We start from the raw sequence: 24262 nt of genomic DNA, 5'->3' as shown, positions 1-24262 counted from the left end.
AGAGCAGGGCTTCCTAAACTGTGAGTTATGACCCCTGGTGGTGCCGTGAGACAAGATTACAGAGTCTGCGCTCCAATCCAGCAATGGCAGCCCTGGAGTTCAAACTAAATACTAACAGTTGTGAGGCCCCTTTGAATCCTCACTCTTTTTTCCTGTTTGGTGATTGTGGCCCAATCAGGATTGTTTGCTGCTGCAAGCAAAGCCTGTGAAAAACTGGGTGTTTCCTTTAAAAAAAACACTGCAGATCAAACAATTCCCCCCATGCTGAACTTCTCCTCTCCACTGTTCAGGAGCCAACCCCTCCATCCAAACTCAGGAGTTGAGGAATCAAAAGGATGACTAAGTACAGATATTGAGAGAAAGACAACCAAATATGGACATTGAAAACAAAGAAATTACATCTATGTTCTGGCAGCAATTGAAGAAGATATTGAGGGTAAAAACAGAAGAGGAAAAAGTAAAAGCAGATATTTGAGTGAAATTAAGACATGGACTGAGGGAGGCTTGAAGAAAGCCAGAAAAAGTACAAGACAATGTCAATGGTTCCACTATGGCTATGGTACAAATAATTAACAACAAAGAATTAACTTAACTTTAAGAGCTTTGTCAAAGGTCTGCAAACTAGATGTGGCTAATTTTGTGGGCAAATGTAATTTCTATTGCTGCATTTATGAAGGTGTACTGAAAATCAAGGCAACTCAAATGTAATTTGCACTTAAAATTCTGTGATCTTTTGAATTGGTGTGGTCAACAAATCATGCCAAAAAAACAACACAACCTAGCAGAATTTCCTGATCAGTGCCTTTATACTTAGCCTACCGTATTATCAAAATGACTTATTAACTGTTGTCAAGGATTTTCACATCATGCTAATGCAATACTCAGTCAAATTTGAGTTGTTCGTTTGTACAAATCAGCATTTTCACACAGGCCACTGAACCAGACCCATCTATAGGTTCTGTAAAAATAAATCCAATAAAGTATGAAATTTTAAAATGGCAGTATTTTCATCTTGATTGTTCTATGTATTTTCCTGTACATGCACAGATCAATAATCCCCCCCCCACCCCCACTCCCCAAAGTAAAAATATTCCTTTCAATTTTTGCATCTGTTTTCCCAACCTGTATTATGCCTGCAATCATGCAACCAAGTTTGTTATTTGTTTCTTGCTGTGCATTTTTGCTCATTCATTTCGTTCCTTGGTCAGTTATTTGCCTTGATCAGTTTCCCTTTGCTTCCCAGTATCTTGCCTAACTCTTCAAGACTGAATTTAACTCTGGGAGAGTTCAGAATGAACAGGATGCAAGCCGCAGAACACTCCCCTCCCTCCCCCCCGCCAGCGGAGAGATCATTGCAAAGCCCTGAATATTTTAATTCGTGGGCCTTATTTCACCCACCAAAGTCACAAGGATTGAAACCTGAACCAGCAAGTGGAAGTGGAAAATGAGTCAGGAAGCAAACTCCAGCAGCATTAAAACAAAACTCATTGGTGCTTCTTTTGGCACCATGCTGATGGCTGCAAGCTTTTGGTGGCACTTCAGCACCAGGTTGGCTACCCAATGCTGCTAAAACCCATTTTACATTACCCAATCATGATTGCTGTTTATCAGCAGCATTGAAGATATCCAGATTTCATGATGGAATAGGCAACTTCATATTATGTATAGGATACATTATGATACAGAAACCACCAATTTCTATACAAGTTTGCTGACGACACCAAGGTAGGTGGTGTTGTGGATAGTTTGGAGGGATGTCAGAAGTTGCAGCGAGACATAGATAGAATGCAAGATTGGGCGGAGAAGTGGCAGATGGACTTCAACCCGGATAAGTGTGTAGTGATCCATTTTGGCAGATCCAATGGGATGGAGCAGCAGTATAAAATGAAGGGTACCATTCTTAGCAGTGTAGAGGATCAGAAGGACCTTGGGGTCCGGGTCCATAGGACTCTTAAATCGGCCTCGCAGGTGGAGGATGCGGTCAAGAAGGCGTATGGCGTACTAGCCTTCATTAATCGAGGGATTGAGTTTAGGAGTCGGGAGATAATGCTGCAGCTTTATAGGACCCTGGTTAGACCCCACTTGGAGTACTGCGCGCAGTTCTGGTCACCTCATTACAGGAAAGATGTTGAAGCCATTGAAAGGGTGCAGAGGAGATTTACAAGGATGTTGCCTGGATTGGGGGGCATGCCTTATGAGGATAGGTTGAGGGAGCTTGGTCTCTTCTCCCTGGAGAGACGAAGGATGAGAGGTGACCTGATAGAGGTTTACAAGATGTTGAGGGGTCTGGATAGGGTGGACTCTCAGAGGCTATTTCCAAGGGCTGAAATGGTTGCTACGAGAGGACACAGGTTTAAGGTGCTGGGGGGTAGGTACAGGGGGGATGTCAGGGGTAAGTTTTTCACTCAGAGGGTGGTGGGTGAGTGGAATCGGCTGACGTCGGTGGTGGTGGAGGCAAACTCGTTGGGGTCTTTTAAGAGACTTCTGGATGAGTACATGGGATTTAATGGGATTGAGGGCTATAGATAGGCCTAGAGGTGGGGATGTGATCGGCGCAACTTGTGGGCCGAAGGGCCTGTTTGTGCTGTGGCTTTCTATGTTCTATGTTCTATGTTAAGTCATACTATATCTACATACAGACATAAACAATGTTGTGCCTTTGAAGTCAACAACCTGTAATGCAATCAGGAATTTGTAACAACTGAAATAAAAAATTCAAAAAAATTGCAAACAATCAAGCATATATATCCTACAAGACAGAAGCTGTAAAGTTGATCAGCCAGCCAAAAACAACCTATCTGAATATGGTTTGTAACACAATGCTTTACAAGTGTGCTTTAAAGCTTGGTCCCGAAAAGTTTAGTACAGATCAAAGTGTTCCTTTGTTGGTGCCTTCAGCAGCTGCTGCATCAATCTATTAATTTCAATTACCTATTATGAAAACAGAATTTTGCTAAGAACTGACATTTCAGCTAAAATAAAACCTTCTTTATCTGATGCAATCATTTGTGCAAAAAATCTTAGTTCAGCTTACAAAGCATAAACTTAAATAGTAATCTTTCTACCTATCTATTTTTAAATTACAAATTACTATTAATATAACATGCTGTGCATGTCAAAAACTATCCAGCTACATGGCATTAAGAACAGCAATTTTACAGAACATTACATTCTGTTTACACAAAGTTCAAGTTGGAGGCACACAAGCTATTCCTGTGTTATTCTTTGATTATGCAAATGAAGCACAACATTCAGAGGCTATACAAGATGATCATCAAGAATCTCTAACCTTACATCTGAGAATCTAGCATTTTCTTTGTTATTCCAAACATTTTTTGATTTCTACTCATCTCAATTCCACTCAGCACGGTTCAGGCAAAGTGAAGCATGCAAATGTCAGACAGGTCACCACTCAACATGAGAGAAAATTCCGAATATATGATTAAGAAACAGCAAGCAGGATAGAGAACTAGGCAAAACTAAGAAAAAGTCATCCATAAATGGAAAGGCTGCAAGATTCTTCAATTTTGAATAAAATTGGAAAATGATTTTCAAAAGCAGTAAGATTTGCAATACTGAATTTCTGCTACAGAACAAAGGTGAATAAATATACATTCTGAAATATCTGGATCTGACAGAATATCCTCGAAATAGACGTGTAAGTACAATCATGTTGCAGTGCTCCCAGCAGAATACCACTCATCTTAGAGATTTCAATTTAATGTGGAAGAAATCCATGGCAAGAGTTGTGAGCTTGAAATATTAATTGCCAGGCAGTTTAGCCAGCATCCACACTCTGCGCATTGTAGAAATATAGAGCTGGATTTTCATTCTGGGTCAGGGCCTGATGTTGGGAGAACTTACGGGACCCAGCCCCTCATGGCTTCAAACTGGATGTATGATGTGATGACTAAAAAAGGCTACAAATTGGTCCCCAAGGTCGAAATGGCTGTTGAATTGATAATGGCAGGCATGAGGAGGAGCCAGTCGTTCCAAAGAATAGGCCCGATTTAAAGGACAAACAGCTGCCATTATGGTGCTTGCCATTTCATTTACAGGTAGAAGACAGAGTAGACCAGTGGGCCAGCAACACTTCAGGCACTCATGTGAAGATGCCCCTGTCTTTCTGATGCCTCCCTAGGTCATTTTGGAGGCAGAAGAAGGCCATCCAACCAAACAAAGGAGACATAGTTGGAGGTGGTTCCTGCTGTAAGAAGCTGTGTCACTGTGAGAAGGACATGGGTTCAAATGCCACAAGAGGTTTTTTTAATTCATTCGTGGGACATAGGCATTACTGGCTGGCCAGCATTTATTGCCCATCCCTTGTCACCCTTGAAAAAGTGGTGGTGAGCTGCCTTCTTGAAACGTCATGCAGAGTTGGGCAGAATTGCAAAACCTTGAGTCACTAACTGAGTTCCAGCAGTGAGAGATGTCTGCCCACATGTAAGAGTTCCCTTAGTGCAAGGTCATGAGCACAGAATGGAGAAATCCATTGATTAAATTTGCTCTGCTAGGTCAAGGTTTTGAGTGCATGAGCCCCTTTGTGAATCAGTGGAATTATACATGTGGCATCATTCAAGAGTGGATGCAGGAGCTGCGTACTGACATGCAGAGAATGAGACACAAATTCTGTAGATTCAACTCATCTGTGGGGCTAACTACACAAAGATGTATGGAGTGAATGCACCCCATTTGTTGGTCTTTCTAAAGGCCACATGTACTGTTAAAGGGTTGAAGAATGCTTCCCCTGCCTTTCTGACTGAGGAACGATCTGCACAAAACCCTGTGACAGAGGCTGTCCCTGCATCATTATGTGGAGATGCCGGCGTTGGACTGGGGTAAACACAGTAAGAAGTTTAACAACACCAGGTTAAAGTCCAACAGGTTTATTTGGTAGCAAAAGCCACACAAGCTTTCGAGGCTCTGAGCCCCTTCTTCAGGTGAGTGGGAATTCTGTTCACAAACAGAACTTATAAGACACAGACTCAATTTACATGAATAATGGTTGGAATGCGAATACTTACAACTAATCCAGTCTTTAAGAAACAAAACAATGGGAGTGGAGAGAGCATCAAGACAGGCTAAAAAGATGTGTATTGTCTCCAGACAAGACAGCCAGTGAAACTCTGCAGGTCCACGCAACTGTGGGAGTTACAAATAGTGTGACATAAATTCTGATTCTAGGATCGCATGATAAAGACTCAGGAGGAAAAAAGCAGAAATATTTATGTGAAATAGTGTGACATAAACCCAATATCCCGGTTGAGGCCGTCCTTGTGTGTGCGGAACCTGGCTATCAGTTTCTGCTCCGCGACTCTGCGCTGTCGTGTGTCGCGAAGGCCGCCTTGGAGAACGCTTACCCGAATATCAGAGGCCGAATGCCCGTGACCAGTGCATCATTGCCAGTGCAGCAATGTTTAGAGGTGCAGTTACCAATTGCTCATTCACCAATTTGGTTTGTAAGCATGCTGCATGTTAAGCCAAAAATAAAACTTTATATACTAATTCTTTTCGTAGAATCCGCCTACACAATGTCACCTAAAATTCTATGCTTTCTATAAAAAAGTATAATTACACAATTTAAACATTATCTGCAGTTAGATCATAGGAGCGTATAATGGAAAGTTTTAGCTTGTCAACTTGTACTCTAACAAATTATTTCTGCACTATCAATAATCACTGGGTTCAAATACAAGTCATTATTGTTGCAAGAACAACATATTATAGAGTATCTTTAACGAATAAATCCACTTTAAAACAGTGTCATCAAACAAAATCTTTGAGCCACGTATGGAAATATAAGGGCAGATCAAAAAGGCAGATTTTCAGGAGTGTCTTGTAGGAGGAAAAAGCGGTGGGGTGTGGAGGAATTCCAGAGCTATGGCCTTGACAGCTGAAGGCACAGCCACCATTAGTGCTGCAACTAAAATCAGAGGATGCGTAAGAAGACATAATTGAAATAATGCAGTTATCACAAAAGATTGTAGGGTGAAGAAAATTATAGAGATTGGGCTGGGCAAGGATATGGAGAGATTTAAAAACAAGGAGAAGAATTTTAAAATGAGGTGCTGTTTAACTGAACCCAATATAGGACAGCAAGCACAAAGGCATGAGTGAATGGGAGATATCGAAAGTTACGCTACAGACAACAGCATTAATATTCTCTCAGTTGAACCCCATCATTATGAAATCTACTGCAAAAAACATAGGGGCAAAATATTCATCTAATTGGCTATCTATACATTCCTTTCTGGTGCAAGAAACAAGTGGCCCAACCATGGCTTACAAAAGAAATGAGTATCGTGTTAGATCCAAAGAGGAGTCATATAACGTTGCTCGAAAAAGTAGCAAGCTGGAGGACTGGGAGAAGTTCAGTATTCAGCAAATGATTGATTAAGAGAGGAAAAATAAATTATGAGAGTAAACTTGCAAGTTGCATATAAGTAGACTGTAAAGGTTTATTTTATTACCAAAGACAAATGTAGGTCCCTTACAGTCCAATACAGGAGAATTTATAAGAGAGAACAATGAAAAGGCAGAGTAATTAAACAACTACTTTAGTTCTGTCTTCACAGAGAAAGACATAAATAACTTCCCATAAATACTCAGCAATCAAGGGTCTAGTGAGAAGGAGCAATTGAAGGAAATTAGTATTACCCAAAAAATAATGTTGGAAAAATTAATTGGACGGGAAGCCAATAAATCCCTGATAATCTACATCCCAAGGAGGTGGCCATGGAGATAGTGGGTGATTTGGTTGTTACCTTCCAAAATTCTGTACATTCTGGAATAGCCTCAGTAGATTGGAGGGTGGCAAATGTAACATTGCCATTTAAAAAAGGAGGGAGAGAAAACAGAGAACTACAGACCGTTTAGCCTAACATTAGTGGTAGGGAAAATGCTGGAGTTTATTATAAAGGAGGCAATAACAGAAAACTCAGAAAATATCAACGGGATTAGACAAAATCAACATGGAACGGAAATCACTTTTGACAAACCAAGTGGGAGTTTTTTGAGAATGTAACCAGCAGAATAGGTAAGGGTGAACCAGTGGATGTGGTGTATTTGGATTTTCAGAAAGCTTATGATACAATTCCACGTAACAGGTTAGTGTGAAAAATTAAAGAACATGGGATTGAGGATAACATACTAGCATGGATTGAAAATTGGTTAACAGACAAGAAATAAAGAGTAGGAACAAATAAGTATTTTTGAAGCGGCAGACAGTCATTAGTGGGGTCCCAAAGGAATCAGTGCTTGAGCCGCAGCTATTAATGGCATACATCAATGATTTGGATGAGGGAACAAAAACTAGTATTTTCAAGTATGCTGATCACACAAATTTTGGTGGGAAGCTGAGTGGTGAGGAGGCTTCAAGGTGATTTAGACAAGTTGAGTGAGTAGGTAGATATGTGTCAGATGCAGTATGACCTGGATAAATGTGAAATTATCCACTTCGGATGGAGAAACAGAATGGCAGAGTATTATTTAAATAGTGATAGATGGGAAATGTTGATGTACAAGGGGACCTGGGTGTCCTAGTACAGAAGTCAATGAAAACAAGCATGCATTTACAGCAATTAGTTAGGAAGGCAAACGGTATGTTGGCCTTTATTGCAAGAGGACTTGAATACAGGAGCAAGAATGTCTTACTGCAGCTCCTTATCCAAGGAAGGATATACTTGCCATAGAGGGAATGCAACAAAGGTTCACCAGATTGATTCCTGGGATGGCATGATCATCGAATGAGGAGAGTTTTGATCAATTGGGCCTGTATTCACTGGAACCTATTAAATTCTGACAGTGTTCGACAGATGCAAGGACAAGAGCAGAGGATGCAGGAAAAACTCAGCAGATCTGGCAGCATCTGTAAGAACAGAAAGCAAAATAATTCGCCGAAGTCTTGTTCCCATTCACGCCAACAGGATCAGGGTCCCACCAATGGCACACCCCCGCCACGGGTTTCCTGGCGGCAAGGGGTGCATTCAACGGGAAACTCCATCGACAATGGCAGAACCATGGGATATCATCACTATCGACCAGTGTGCCACCAAACACACCATGGAGAGGGAGAAAATCCCACCCGATGTTTGAAGTCCCTTTGGCTCTTCATCAGAACTAAAGGGAGGGAGAATGAGTTAGGTATTATGAGTTTGATATGAAAGTGTAGCTGTGAGAAATTGCAACAAAAAGTAGCAACTTTAAGAACAGAAGCCAGATGGTATGGTGTGGGAGGGGAGATATAGTATGCATTGAGGTAGGGATGTGGCTGAGGGGTGGGAGTGTGCTCACAAGGGCTCACAGAAACCGGGTAGGCCACTTAAACGTAAGACTAAAATGATGAGAAATTTCTTCACTAAAAGAGTGATAAACCTTTGATATTCTCTACCACAGAAGGTTGAGGAGGTCAAATCACTTAATATACTTAAGAAGGATATCAATCAATTTCTAGACTAAAAGTGTCAAGGGGTAAGTGGAGAGGGCATTATAATACGGCATTGAGGTACTGGATCAGCCATGACCATATTGAATGGTGGAGCAGGCTCGAAGTGTTTCTAACTCTCTCAAACTTCATTGCTGAATAAAGTAAATATATAACAAATGAATCTATATTACAAAATCATCCAGTAAAATGGAAAGAGTCACTAGATTATTAGGCTGCACGAAATGTGATCAGCCATGATCATATTAAATGGCGCTGCAGGCTCGAAGGGCCAAATGGCCTACTCCTGCACCTATTTTCTGTGTTACGTATAAAGCTGTGGTATCCTGACCAAATTTTTCCTTCAGTCGACTTGATTAAAAAACAGTGGGCAGGATTTTCAGTGCAACCCACCGCATGTTTCCCAGCAGCAGAGGTGGCCCATTATTGGCCAGCAGCAACATATTCTGGTCTCGCCGTTGTCAATGGGGTTTCCGGTTGAATGCACCTCTTGCTCCGTGAAACCCGCAGGAGGGCTCTGCCATCAGGGGGACTGGAGGATCCCGCCAGCGTGAATGGCTGGAAAGCGTGGGCCAGTGGCGCATTTGGCACCATTTTGTGGAACTATGTTTTGTGTAAATTGGCTGTATAGGAACAGTGACTGCAGTTCAAAAGCAATATTTTTGCTAAAGTACTTTATCATATCTTGAGCAAGTGATTAAATGCATGCATTTTTAAACTAATTATCAGTGATATGTTACAATTAAGAATAGGGTTGGTTTAGGTCAGATGGTTGGACAACTGATTAATGATGAAGAACGACACCAACAGCGTGGCTTCAATTCCCATACCGACTGAGGTTACTCATGAAGGCTCTGCCTTCTGAACCTTTGCCCTCGCCTGAGGTGTAGGTTAAATCACCACCAGTCAGCTCTCCCCCTCAAAGGGAAGAGCAGCCTGTAGTCATCTGGGACGATGGTGACTTTATTTTTTTACATTTAAGAATAGAAAAAAACTTGCCTTTCACATCCTCAGAACATTCCAAGTCACTTTACACATAATGAATTACCTTTGAGTCGCACATGGGAGACTGATCGAGAAGGTTAGAGCACATGGAATTCAGGGACACTTGACGAGATGGATCAGAAACTAGCTCAATAATAGGATACAAAGGATAGTGATAGAAGAATGTCCGAGTGACTGGAGGCTGATGTCCAATGTGTACCACAGAGCTCAGTACTGGGACCCTTACTGTTTATTATATACATAAATGATATAGGTGAAAATGTGGGGGGAATGTTAAGCAAGTTTGCAGACGACACCAAGATTGGTAGGGTGGTTAATAATGAAAAAGATGGTCGTAGATTTCCGGAAGATATAGATGGGCCGAGCAGTGGCAGATGGTATTTAACCCTGATAAGTGCAAAGTAATGCACTTTGGAAGAAGAAACAAAACTAGAGAGTATTTAATGAATGGCAGGACACTGGGAAACTCAGAGGAACTGAGAGATCTTGGGGTACTTATTCACAGATCCTTGAAGTCAGCAGAGTACGTGAATAGAATAATTAAGAAGGTATGTGGGACACTTGCTTTTATCTATCATGACAGATTATAAGAGCAAGGGGGAAATGTTGGAGTTGTACAAATCATTGGTTAGGCCACAGCTGGAGTACTATATGCAGTTCTGGTCACCTTACTATAGGAAGGATGTGATAGCACTAGAGGAGGTACAGAGGAGGTTCACCGGGATGTTGTCTGGGGTGGAGCATTTGAGCTACAAGCAGAGACTCGATAGGCTTTAGAGCAGAAAAGGCTGAGGGTGGACGTGATTGAGGTGTATAAAATTATGAGTGGTATGGACAGGGCGAGTAGGGAGCAACTGTTCCCCTTGGCTGAGGGGTCAATCACAAAGGGGCATAGTTTTAGTATAAGGGGTAGGAGATTCAGAGAGGAAAGAAAAATTCACTCAGAGGCATGCACTGCCTGGGAAGATAGTGGAAACTGGAAACCTTACAACCTTTAAAAAATATCTGGATGGGTACTTGAACTATCATAACATTCAAGAATATGGGATAAGTACAGGAAAATTGGATTAGCAAGTCTCTAGTGTTAAGTATTGTGGGTGCAGATACGATGGGCTGAAGGGACTTTCCTGCGCTGTATGAGTCCATGACTATTAAACATAGATTACATACTCAAAGCCTGGAGTGGGGCATGAATCCACAATCTCCTGACTTAGATGCAAGAATGCTACTATTAAGGAAGATGAAACTTAAAGCATTTTCAGTGGACCTCTTTAGGACAATTCCAATCAAATAAATAACACAATTCTAAGAATTAATCTAATCTTGATAATTAGCTTCTAAATATAAACTTTTTTTGGCTTAATCTGAAATTTCCAATTGTCGTAGGGTTTGACAGAAGAAGAAATTTTGACTATTTTGGCTCCATCATAGAATATGTTCTCAATTCAAACTGAATCCAATTTTATACACTGGAAGATAGCAGCCAGGCCATTTGGTGTTTTGTTTGCTATTGGATAGCTGACTGCTTAGATTGAAATACAATACAATCTTCTGTCAACTACAAATTCAACTAATTGTAAAGTATGCATTTATTACAAATTGTCATTAGGAAAAATACAACAAAAACGTCACAATATTGGACTGGGATGATTCAGAACTCTTGACTTTTAAAATCCATATGTACAATGGATGAATTGTAAAAGAAAACTACCACAATATTAGAGGAGTTGAAGGCATTACCTAAATGCAAACTGTTTCCTTCTTTAAGAGCTGACGTCCAAATTTATGAAACAAAATATAAGTAGAGTGTCACAATTACTGGCAACCTCACATGTCAGGTTTTGGAAAAAAAATTGAAACCATAATTCAATGAATAGGAGGTACATAAAATCATGAGGGTAAGTTCCGTTAAAATACATACTGAAGTCTTTTCTATCCAGCTGAGTTTCTTGCCTTTCTACAACACATTCCTGCTGAGGAGCTTCACCTGTTTTTTTTACTGAAGCCAACAAAGCTGGATCTGATACATTAGGGGTATTTGCTGGTTTTGTTGATATGATTGCTTTAACTTTGTGGCCCTGCACAGTGTATCACAATCCCTACATGCATGAAGAGATCCTTTTTCTTTTAACCTGTACAGAGTTATCCACGTTATTAGCCACTGGGATTGGGTTGGGCGGGTTGGGTTAGGTGGATCAGGCAGAGATAAATCAGGTGGAATCAAGGATCGCTCCAACCACTCAAAGTGTAGGAAATGTCAGGTATGTGAAACGGATAACTATTCGACACTTCAACTTGCCAATGCAGCAACTCTTTGAACAAGCCAGTCAATTTTTCACTCATTTAATGGGACTTATCTTGCATGCCCAGCTTACAAAAGTATCAAATGTTTCCGGCCACTGCCAATTGGAGCAGAAAAATTCCAACTCTATGGTAATAAAATTAATTGGGACAAAAATGACACATATACTAAAATGCTAAAACAAGATTTTTATATATTCTCATGTTGAAGGTATCTTCCATCCATAAATCTGGGTGCTTTCCATTTTGCTCTAAAAAGCAAGAAAAATTCACAGTACCTCTAAATTGTTACCAAAAGAAGCAATATTTATCTGTCACAGCACAGCTTTATACTATAAAATAAATTAAGGCACACCTATTTTCCCCAACCAAGCTGCATTCAAACAAAAGTCTTTTATCTTTAAAATCTCCTAAAAACACATCAAGCCACCATTTAATACAATTGTCAGTGACTTAAGAAGCTTACAGTGAAAGCCTCATCACAAATTGCATGTCAAATACAATATTTTTATTGAAAATGTATACAATTTAAAATTATTTCCCATTAAAGATTTCAAATATTTTCATTTTTAAGTCCACATTTCTCAATGTGAAAGTTCATAAATGAAGGAAATACTGGCTGGAATTCTCCGACCTAATCCGCAGCTGAGGTTCTCTGGTCCCGCTGCAGTGACGGAGTTTTGGCTGAGCGCCAAATTCTCTGTTCTCGCTGACAGCGGTGGCGGGAAGTACGATATCAAAAAATTCTGGCCATTGTGAGCTGCTTTGTATCAACAACAAAGTAACACCTGAGCCTGCCTCTGTGAGCTGAATCTCTTTATCCAGGAAGGAACTGATGACAGGGAAACTCGCAGGTCTTGCTCCACTGACAGACACTCCTTCCTTTTGCATCTTACGTAGGCCAGTGTTGAGAACGCATATGTAGACTGTGGGAAATGGTAAGACTACTGCTATACTGTGGTCTGAAATGGATAGATATTCTTGTCTATCAAATAAAAATGTGTCCAGAGGCATACCCAGTCAAAATGTTCTATATTCAGGGAGGAAGTGGCATTCAACCTTCTACTGTCGTGTTTTAAAATATGTGGAAAGGAGGTTGAATATAGTTCTGCCAGCAGGATTTGCTGATACCAGCTTGAATATTTCAATTGAACCACTTGCCACTTTTTCCTGTCAAAGAGCCAGTTTTGATCTGAAGCCTTGAAGTTTATCTATGGCAGTCAGAATGTTCTTGTTTTTCCACTACATGTTAACATGCAGCTCATTCAGATGGCTGAATATATCTTAAAGAAAAGCAAGCATAGCACACCAAGGATCATCACATTTTAAATCTTTGTATGACAATGCATGCAGAGCCAAAAACACTTGCGGAGTTAGGGAGCTGATAAACAGAAAGGGTGATCTTTCCCTGAGATAGGCAACACACCTGCGTGCATGAGAAAACCCTGGTACTCAGCTCTCATCTCCTCATACAAAATAGCAAACGAGCACAATTTCAAAGGACGTGACTTCACTTAATTCACAATTTTCACTGATCCAACACCGCAGCTCACACAGATGGAATTGTTTTGGCAACAAGTGCTTTACGGTGCAGGACACAGTGGCTGACTGGGATTGTCAGGATTCTGTTCTTTCATCTTACTCATGAATCCTTTGATTTTTTCCCACCATGGAAGTGGCTCCATCAGTGCAGATGCTATTGCACTTGGTCCAGTTAAGATTGTTTCCCTCCAGATAAGCAGTTGTGACACAAAAGATTTCTTCTTCAGTCGCATGACCAGCCAATTCTTTGCAAACAAAGAAATTTTCTTTCATAGGATCAACATCAAAATACCTGACATTAGCAAAGAGCTGGCATTGTACGTTATCAGTGCAGGGCAAATTTTCCACTAATTTCTGTTGAAGCACATGTTCAATATCAACTGATATTTTGGAAATATGCTGCATCATTGTACTATTTTTCACAGTAACTTAATTGCAGTGTTAATGTAAGCCTACCTGTGACACTAATAAATAAACTTAAACTTATCAGAAAGAGGCACTTTGTTGATTTCTTTGGTAGCATGAGCTCGCATCATTACTCTCACAAAAACTTTGCATGCCAGCAGATATAGGATTACAGTAATGGTGTGCAATCTCTTTAATTTTGCCATGAGCTCAGCCACCAGATAACATCTCCTGCACATTATCTGAAACCCATACACATTCCATCATGCATTGATTTTGCTTTGTGTTTTGTTCTCTCAGGTGCTTGAAGTACTGTACATCCTTGCTAGAGAGTGAATGGAAATGGCGCTTAAGTTTCCTTGGTGCGATTGCAGCATTTGAGAGCTTTCTTCTACAGATGAGGCACTCTGGAACATGGCAAGAGGGATCATCAGTCCACGAAAATCCAAAGGCCACATAGCTGTCGCTGTACTATCTGTGCATGAACATCACTTTTTTCTCCTGAGATTCTGTTCTTTCAGCCACATCTAAATCAGAGCAGGATTCTTCACTTCTTATCCATGCTCTTCAGAACTTATCCATGTCAAACTGTGGTCAAACACATCACACTACAAAATAAATGCCCTCCAGCATCTACTTACAAGCACAATTTCAGCTCTTTGGCCATGCCAAGATGAAAACTACTCCTCCAAAGGTAAATCCCTGCCCCAATGCCATGCATCATGAACTTATCAACCTTCAATGGCCTTTGGGGCTTCTTTTGGAATCTCTTCAACTACGAGAGCTTCGCCTCAGCCCATCTCACTTCAGGTATGCTCCTTGTATCCCTTTCTCTAATTGGAGCTTTTTTGTCCTTTTCTGAGCTTTACTGGCTCCTGTTATTTTACATGCCTTCCCAAGGTTTTTGCACACTTTATGCACTTTCACATTTTGAGCAGGTGCACAGAGTCTTCCTTGTCTGCTTCTTGGTCAACGTCTCCAAGTCGGAAGGAACCTGGGATCTCCCGTGCATGCACAGTGGTGGGAAAGTGCTGCACATGCATGGTTTGCATTGTTTTACGATGGAAATCTGAACTGCACTTGCCAAGAAAGGGCTGTACATGCGCAGTTTGAATATTCTGCATTGGTCAGGTGCAGGTGCTGTGTGGCCCTTGGCTGGTCAGCACATGCATGAAAGGCCCAAGGTTAGTCGGGACTTGGAGATGCTGGCCACAGAGCTAAAAATGAAGGTTAGATTTAGTTTATTTACATTAACTTTTTATCATTTTTAATCTTATTTTGCTGCACTGTTATGGGACTTCACGGCACACCAGGCACACCAGTTGGGAACCTCTGAACTAAACCATACACAAAATGCTTGGCATTTCCCTGCCCTAAAAACAAGCCTTTGGGTTAAGAAAAAATACTGACAGACTCTTGCTTTAACAAATTAAGATCAAGATTTTAAACCCATCAAATAATTGTTAGTCTAGTCATCATTGACCTAAGCCAGTTACGGATAGTTCTGATTTAGATTCAAAGATTAATTTCCACAGGAACTTACTATTAGATCAGAATCACGCCCCATGGAAATGACTGTCCTGTTTACAGTTCTCAGCAGTTTCTCCATAATTATCTGGACATGTCGCTGAGTTGGTCCCTAGGATAGAAATCAATCAACAGAAACTGTTACTAACGATAACAAACAAAACCAAATATGATGCTTACCATTAAAATCCATTTTCATTCAAAGAAAATAAGTTATAATTGCACTCAGAATTAAGACAACAGAATGAACGTTTAATATCAAAGTTTACAGGATAAAATGCGGGGGTTGCTATCTATTACAGTTTCGTGAAATTATTTCTCACCAGTTGTCACTTCCAGTCAACAGAATAGAAGGGGATTATAGTCTCAAAATAAGGGGTAGGCCATTTAGGACTGAGATGAGGAGAAATATTTTCACCCAGAGGATGGTAAATCTTTGAAATTCTCTACCTTAGAGGTCTGCGGAGGCTCAGTTGTTGAATATGTTCAAGACAGAGATTGATAAATTTCTAGGTAGTAAAGACATCAAGGGATATGGGGATAGTGTGGAAAAACAGTGTTAAGGTAGAAACCCAGCCATGATCTAATGAATGGCAGAGCAGATTCAAGAGGCTGAATGGCCAACCCGTGCTCCTATCTCCTAAGTTTCTATGTTCCTAAGTAAATCACATTAAGACAAAGGCTAAATATACCAAAAAATGTGCAGTATTTTCAAACAACTGTTGAAATGATCCAGAAATATGGTCATATCCATTTGTCCATATTGGGTAGGTACTATCTCCAACTGAACAGGCCCTTGCTTCCAGGGCTTCTCCAATGCACAAAGGCTCAAGTAGCCACTGGGAGGTACTCCGGCCTGCCTGATTTTCCATTATTTTTGTCTGGAAAGGAGAGCTCTAAAGAAGGCGAAATAATGGCATCCTGATGTATCTTAAAAATAATAAATTCACGAGGCATTTGTATGGTATGCCTCTTCCTATGAATGAATGTCAATATTCACATGCACCAACAACTTGAATTTTTATTGCACATTTTATAATATATAAGTGGCTTCAAAAGGTAAAGTAAAAAAAAAATTATCATTCCATAGGAGCAGGGTGAAGTGAGCCAGGTACAGTTCAGGAGTGTGGCAAGGCTGCGGTTCAGTCCAAGAGCAAGGCGAGACTGTGGTCCAATCCAGCAATAAGGCGAGGTTGGTCCCAGCCTAGGAGTGAAGTGAGGCCAGGGTCCAGATCAGAAGCAGCAAGGCTGGAGTCCAGCCCGAGAGCAAAGCGAGGTCTGGGTCCAGTGCATGAGCGAGGCGAGGGTCTAGTCAAAGTGATATGAGGCCAGGGTCCAGCATGGGAGTGAGGTGAGGCCGGAATGCAGCCCGGGAGCGAGGTGAGGTCAGTGAGGCCCCAGGGCCTGGAGCGACAAGAGGCTGAGGGAAGAGAGAGGAAAGGAAAGCTGTAGGAAAGGAGTGGAGTTTAAAAGGAGGGAGAGGGTGGAGAGTGTAGAAGAAGGGGGAGGAATGTGGAGGCTGCAGGAAGCAAAGGGGAATGTAGAGACTGGAGGAAGTGAGGGGGAGAGAAGTGGGAATGAGGCAGTGTGTGGAGACTGGAGGGAGGGGCAGTGGTGGTGGCGAGGGAGAGCTTAGGCCAAAGGAGATTTAGACCTTACATTTTTGGGAGCAGGTGAGACTAAAATGAATTAAGAACTGACGGGGATCAGGTGATGCTCTCATGCACGTACTGTACAGTGGAACAGTTTTTTTGGGCAAAATGAAAAACTGAATAAATCTGAGATTATTAAATAAGTACTATCCTTGTATTTTTAAATGCAGAATGCTGAGTGCATTTGATAGCTTTGAGCTCGCTGGGACACGTTTGAGCGTCCTGGGGATAGCTTTGAGTGTGTGCATCAAATTTGATATCAAATTCATTCGAAATTACAACTATTGATGTAAAATCGTAGTTGGGAGCACTGAGTACATGTGAAAGCATAATTATGTCACTGACTTTTTTTGCAAAGTCGCCATGGTGCTATGCTCAGTTGAATGCTGCCTTGATGTCTACACATTTTGCTGAAACATCATTGGAATTTTGCTTGCCACAATTGATTCTACAGAATTCCTTTTGAAGGAATGCAAAGAAGAAATTATGGTATGACATGAGTGGCAAATAAAGAAAGTCAATTAGAGTGTGTCATGATCCTGGACTAGACCTCCAAACTTTTAGTAGGATTCAGTTATGGACGAATAACTTTTTTCTTACAGTAGACAAAAGTTTGAGATTCACGATACTTGCCAAAAGAATAAAGCTGTATGGATTCCATGGGTTTAGAACAAACAAAAATAAACTTTACTGTACATGGTAAGAAAGAAAAAACAATTCACAACATTTACCTTATACTCCAACATTCGGGATGAATATGAAGTACATACAACTGTGCTAGAACACACCACACTACACAATAAATGGCAAATGTGACCAAGGCAGATTCCATGGATTTTGTAACAACCCACCCAGACATCAGTAACACCGAGAATCAAGCAATCTCATTGAAACACTGTCTCTATCACAAAGGATTCCAGTGTTCAGATTCGAAGATCTCACCTTGGAGTTCTCTCCAAAGAGCGCTCCAACTTAGACAGCCTCAATGACGGCCCACCTTGCAGGATTTCAAAATCTTTTCCCTTCACTCAGTTCCCCCAGATTCCCAAGTCTGCATTCCAGCACCAACTTACCAGCACAAATTCAGCTCTTTAGACATGCTGAGCAGAACACTAGTGGTCCAAAGGAGTGCCTTTGTCCTAACAGCCCGCAACATAGAGTCACCAACATTCTGCTGCCCTCTTTGATACCAGGAATTCTCCTACTCTATTGAAATCTTAGAAATCTTAGAAATCCTACAGCACAGAAAGAGGCCATTCGGCCCATCGAGTCTGCACCGACCACAATCCCACCCAGGCCCTACCCCCATATCCCTACACATTTACCCACTAATCCCTCTAACCTACGCATCCCAGGACACTAAGGGCAATTTTTTAGCATGGCCAATCAACCGAACCCGCACATCTTTGGAGAGAGCATTAAGACAGGTTAAAGAGATGTGTATTGTCTCCAGACAGCGACTCGCTGAGCAGAAACTGATAGCCAAGTTCCGCACACATGAGGACGGCCTCAACCGGGATATTGGGTTCATGTCACACTATCTGTAATCCCCACAGCTTGCCTGGACTTGCAGAGTCTCACTGGCTGTCCTGTCTGGAGCAATACACATCTCTTTAACCTGTCTTAATGCTCTCTCCACTCACATTGTTTGTACCTTTAAGACTTGATTAGTTGTAAGTATTCGCATTCCAACCATTATTCTGTAAATTGAGTTTGTGTCTTTATATGCCCTGTTTGTGAACAGAATTCCCACTCACCTGAAGAAGGAGCTTAAGGCTCCGAAAACTTGTGGCTTTTGCTACCAAATAAACCTGTTGGACTTTAACCTGGTGTTGTTAAACTTCTTACTGTGCAGAAAGTGGCCAGTTGGCCCATCGAGTCTGCACTGACTCTCTGAAACAGCATCTTACCCACGCCCACCCTGCTCTCTATTCCCGGAACTTCACACATTTACCCCACTAATCCCCCTAACATTCAGATAATTGGACACTAAGGGGCTATTTAGCAATCCATCTAACCTGCACATTTGGACTGTCTGGAGCATCCGGAGGAAACCCACACAAACACGAGGAGAATGTGCAAACTCCACACAGTCACCCAAGGCTGGAATCAAACCCAGATCCTGGCACTGAGGCAGCAGTGCTAACCACTGCACTACCGTGGTGCGTGTGAAACATCAGAGACCTGTTGAAAGTTGAAGTTCCCAGCCTCTAAATGATGATAAGATAAGTTTGGTTCTCATGACAAATGAATCATAGAATCATAGAAACCCTACAGTGCAGAAGGAGGCCATTCGGCCCATCGAGTCTGCACCGACCACAATCCCACCCAGGCCCTACCCCCACATATTTACCCGCTAATCCCTCTAACCTATACATCCCAGGACTCTAAGGGGCAATTTTTAACCTGGCCAATCAACCTAACCCGCACATCTTTGGACTGTGGGAGGAAACCGGAGCACCCGGAGGAAACCCACGCAGACACGAGGAGAATGTGCAAACTCCACACAGACAGTGACCCGAGCCGGGAATCGAACCCGGGACCCTGGAGCTGTGAAGCAGCAGTGCTAACCACTATGCTACCGTGCCGCCCCATGAAGAAAAACATTAAGTAATAAGAACAAAGAAAACATAGGTTGTGTCAACATTTATGGCAGAGTCAGACAATGATAGTACAGACTATAATAATATCTAAAATAGAAACAAATTGAAATACAATTTTAATATTGTATTTTAACATGAAAAGATGTCAATCCATATAGAAAGATCAACTGTAAAGTTATAACTGACAAAAATGGATAACCTACTAACCCCATCCTTTCTGTAGAGTACTTCCAAGATGTTGCTCAGCAGCTGGCAGCATGCTTCCAGTTCTTCTTGTTTCTCCAAATGATGCTTCAGTTGTTCAGTCATCATTGGTAGAAGTATGTCTCTACAGTCTGGATATAGTGAGTGGCACCATTTGAAATAAAACAAAAGCACTTATTAGGTAATAAGCAGAAGTTAATTTTTCACTATTTTGTTTGGCTTCTTAAACCTGAAAAAGCACCCAAACTGCATATGCATTTGTGTCAATAATCAACCTTGCAATAAATTATTGCATTTTCAGATACAAGCTGCATCCACCACCCTCTCAAGAAGTTCACTCCAGACTCCAACCGCCCTCTGGGTGAAAACATTTTTCCTCACATCACTTTTACTCCTTTTGCCAATTATTTTGAATCTGTGCCCTCTAGTTCTTGATGCTCTCCAGATGATGTCTAACTAGTGTATTATACAAGTTCAAAATAACCTTGTTACTTTTGTACTCAATGCCCCTAATAATAAAGGCTATGATACCAAAAGTTTTACTACTGCTATCTCAACATGCCCCGCCATCTTAAATGACTTACATACATATACACCGAGGTTCCTCTATTCCTACACATTCTTCAGAGTTTCTTCCTTTATTTTATACTGTCTATCCATATTCTTCCTACCAAAATGAATCACTCACATTTCTCTGCATTGAACTTCATCAGCCACTTGTCTGCCCAATTTTCCAACATGTCTCTGTCCTTTGAAATTCAAGACTATCCTTATCACAGTTGACAATGTTTCCCATGTTCATATCATCTGCAAATTTTGAAATTATGCCTTGAACACCACAGTCTTGGTCATTAATATATATAAGGAAGAGCAAGGGTCTCAATACTGATCCATGACAAACCTTCCTCCAATCTGAAAAACAACCAAAAACAACTGTTTCCAGTAACTCAGTTAATTTCTTAACCAAGTGCCTACTTTCCTTTTTATTCCATGAACTAGAATTTTGCTCTGAAGCAGAGCTTTGATCTGACCCATTAGTTGTGGGATTGTTTTTTTCTGTCAATAACATGCTTTTTCTGCTGTCTAGAAAACATGCAGTCCTGTATTGTAGCTTCGATGTGGAGATGCCGGCGTTGGACTGGGGTAAACACAGTAAGAAGTTTAACAACACCAGGTTAAAGTCCAACAGGTTTATTTGGTAGCAAAAGCCACACAAGCTTTCGGAGCTGCAAGCCCCTTCAGGTTTTAAGCTTGTAGCTTCACCAGGTTGACAACTTATTCTTATAAACACTTGGTGCTGTTCCAAGCATGCTCTCCTTCGTTCCTTATTGAACCAGGGTTGTTTCTCTTCCTTGTGAGGATATGCCAAGCCATGGATATACAAATTGGAGTTGGATATAATTTTACTACTTGATAGCCCACAGCGTCTCATTGATGTCCAGTTTTGAGCTGCTAGATTTGTTCCAAAGAACCCTACCCAGATATATTCTGGGTTCTTCCTACCCTCAGTGTGTATGTGATAATCAATAAGAGGGTTCCTTGACTATGTTTAACCTGATGCCATGAGACCTCATGGGATTTGGAGTCAAGGTTGAGAACTCCCCCTCCCTCCTGTTTGTATACCACTGTGACACCACCTCTGCTGGGTCTGTCCTACCAGTGGGACACAACATACCCAGGGATGAGGACAGTAGGCTCCGTGACATTTGCTGTAAGGTATGATTCAGTGAGTTAACCATGTCAAGATGTGGTTCAACTGGCCTGTGGGACAGCTCTTCCAATTTCGCCACAAGTCCCAAATATCAGTGAGGAGGGCGTCGTGTGGTCAATTGGGCAGGGTGTCCCTTTATTGTTTTCAGTGTGTAGGTGTATGCTATTCTTCAGAATGTATTTAAGCAGTTGTATTAACTCTCTGGTTGTACTAACTCTCTGAAGAAGGAACTGCTGAAATGTTGTAATGACACACAGCATTTATTTCGCAGAGAAAGGAAGTTAAGAATTACAAATCTACCTAAGTTTCAAGATTATATAAGTCTTCTTGATGATTCCTCTGCAGAATCTATTTGGCACAGAATATTTTGAATAAAAGATTGACAGTTACGCAGTTCATCGGTTTTACACATGCCCTTTGGAAATCATATTTTATTCAGCTCTGCAGATCCAATATCTTCACTAACAGAGATTGTTCTAATCTTTTTGGAAGCAGGTGAAGATAAGAGTTCTACTGTTGCCATATACCGCTTCTCTAGGCCCACCTTGGTTCCTTTACTTGACCCATTACCATTCCCATTTACCTCACACCATCTTCTCTTTTGTCCCTTAATCCCACTCACCCTTTCAAAGATGTTCACTCCTTCATTTCTGTGCTAGCTTAAAACCTGTTATATCTTAACTTCTTCCAGTTCTGACAGAAGGTCATCAACCTAAAACATTCACTCTATTTTGTGCTCTACAGATACTGCCTGACCTACTTTGTATTTCCAACATTTTCAGTTTCAGGTTTCTGTCATTCAGTATTTTGCTTTTGCATTTTTAAAAGGATCATGCGGTTTAGCATATTAAATTCATGCCTTTTAATCTCTGAATTTGGATTCAAATCCAGTCTAGACCAGTTGAAACAAAATCTACTTGTAAAAGTCATCAGAGAAATGGATTTAGGCCCTCTCAATTCACATGTTACTGCATGTATGCCACAAAAAGAAATTTGCCCATAATTCAAGAGACATTTTGGTCAGGAAAAATATGTATTATGTGGGAAACAGAAAACAAACTGGTACAATTCAAATCATTTAAGATTGGGAGAAGGGTGTATTTTTTACAGCAAAATAGAAGATATTTTGGTTAGTATCTGATTAACGCCAGGAATTCAAAGTGGAAAATACTTATTACTGGTAAATTTATGGCCATAATCTTCTGGTCAGCAGCAATGCTGGGCACACAGCCACTGCCCATAAATATATTACCCTACACAATATTACTGCTGTTTCTTCAGGGATATTCAGATCCCAGTTGAAGAAATGTGGAACACAGCCTCTTCTGTCTAAGTCCAACAAGTTGAGTAGAGTCAGTGAAAGGAGGGAACACATCCCCTTTTTATAGCACTAACTGCTGTATTCAGGTAATGATGTGGAGATGCCGGTGTTGGACTGGGGTGGACAAGATGAGAGGTCACACGACGCCAGCTCATAGTCCAACAGGTTTATTTGAAATCACAAGTTTTTGGAGCATTGCTCCTTCGTCAGGTGAAGCGGAGAGGGTCTCCACTTCACCTGACGAAGGAGCAGTGCTCCGAAAGCTTGTGATTTCAAATAAACCTGTTGGACTATAACCTGGTGTCGTATGACCTCTCATCGTATTCAAGTAAGTTCCTAAATGTCCACGTTTTTTTAGAAGTGTGGATTACTGAATGGGTGAGGGTATAAATGGGTGACTGAGGAAATAATTAGATGGGTAAGATGCACGTAGGTGACTGAGGTGGTTGGGTGATGTTGTCTGGTTAGGTCGGGATTGTAGTGGGTGTTCGGGGCAAGAAGACGTGGGATTGTTGGATGGTAGTCACATTGAGTTGTTGGATGGTAGTCACATTGGGTTGAGGGGTTAGTTGGGTGGTCAGAGGGGGTTTTGAGGTGAGGCTGAGAGATAGTCGTTGGGAGGACGGTAGTCAAGTGGGCTGTGGGTGGTTGGGTCAGATCAGGGGAGTTCGGAGGGACAGGGAGGGGTTAACCAGATATTTAGGGGTGGGGGAGGGGATTGGTTGTAGAGTTACCCAGCTGTTAGACAAGGTTTTGAAAGTCTAACATTTCAAGGGTAAATATGCAGATAAGACTCGTGTTTCTAGCCCAAGTCGCTGCCCTAAGCTCAGGACCAAAGACTTTTGCAGACTGTCCTGGGCAGCAGAGAAGCAGCCCATTGGAATTTGAAACTTCCCGGGCAGTTCCTATATATCTCTGCGTGCAAGGTCCCTGCAGAAGTCCTAATACACAATTCCTGACAACATCTCATCTCCAATGATCTGGACATGGAAAGGTTTGGACCTCTAAGTCAAAAGAGGAAGACAAATATGCACTCAGAATTGCAATAAAAGTCCAGCAAAATTAAAGTTCATTTGATTAGCTCCGATTTTTCATTTATGAGCGACTTGTTACTCCCCCGTTTTAATGCCAATCCAGAGTGGCGTTCTTAATCTAAGCCCACTTTAAATTTTTATCTTTTACATGACTATTTGATTTAAGATTTGCAACTTATGTTATTCAAACAGAAATAATATGGTATGAATGGTAGTCTACTCTATCGTCTGCACATTACACAAGGAAACTGGGGAGAATGATGCAAGAAGTAAGAAATTATGAACGATTTGGATTAGCTGTTTGTACAGACTGTGGTAAAGCATTAAATTACCCAAGACCAGTTCAAAATAGTATTTGGATTTAAATTTAGCTGCTAATGGAAGAGCGTAAATTAACGACACAAAATTGGCAGGACTTGCAGATAGTGAGGAGCATTGTCAGAAGCTACAGAAGGATATAGATAGGCTGGAAATTTGGGCAAAGAAATGGCAGATGGAGTTCAATCCTGATAAA

The 24262-nt window shown here is 41.2% G+C and overlaps 1 protein-coding gene across 5 annotated transcripts in view; it reads right to left on the bottom strand.

The window, feature by feature from the left end:
- Nucleotides 1-24262, bottom strand: part of dock1 (dedicator of cytokinesis 1) — a 617564-nt gene that overhangs the window by 370643 nt on the left and 222659 nt on the right. For all 5 annotated transcript variants that reach the window (XM_078223434.1, XM_078223435.1, XM_078223436.1 and 2 more), the window contains exons 26-27: nt 19686-19813; nt 15240-15335 (exon numbers count right to left, since the gene is read on the bottom strand). In XM_078223434.1, the coding sequence (XP_078079560.1) occupies nt 15240-15335; nt 19686-19813 (224 nt within the window). The remainder of the gene's footprint in view (nt 1-15239; nt 15336-19685; nt 19814-24262) is intronic.

Source organism: Mustelus asterias, chromosome 11, assembly GCF_964213995.1.
Source record: "Mustelus asterias chromosome 11, sMusAst1.hap1.1, whole genome shotgun sequence".
Classification (NCBI taxonomy): domain Eukaryota; kingdom Metazoa; phylum Chordata; class Chondrichthyes; order Carcharhiniformes; family Triakidae; genus Mustelus; species Mustelus asterias.
The sequence above is the reverse complement of the archived record's forward strand: the minus strand, read 5'-3'. Positions and strand labels throughout refer to the sequence as shown.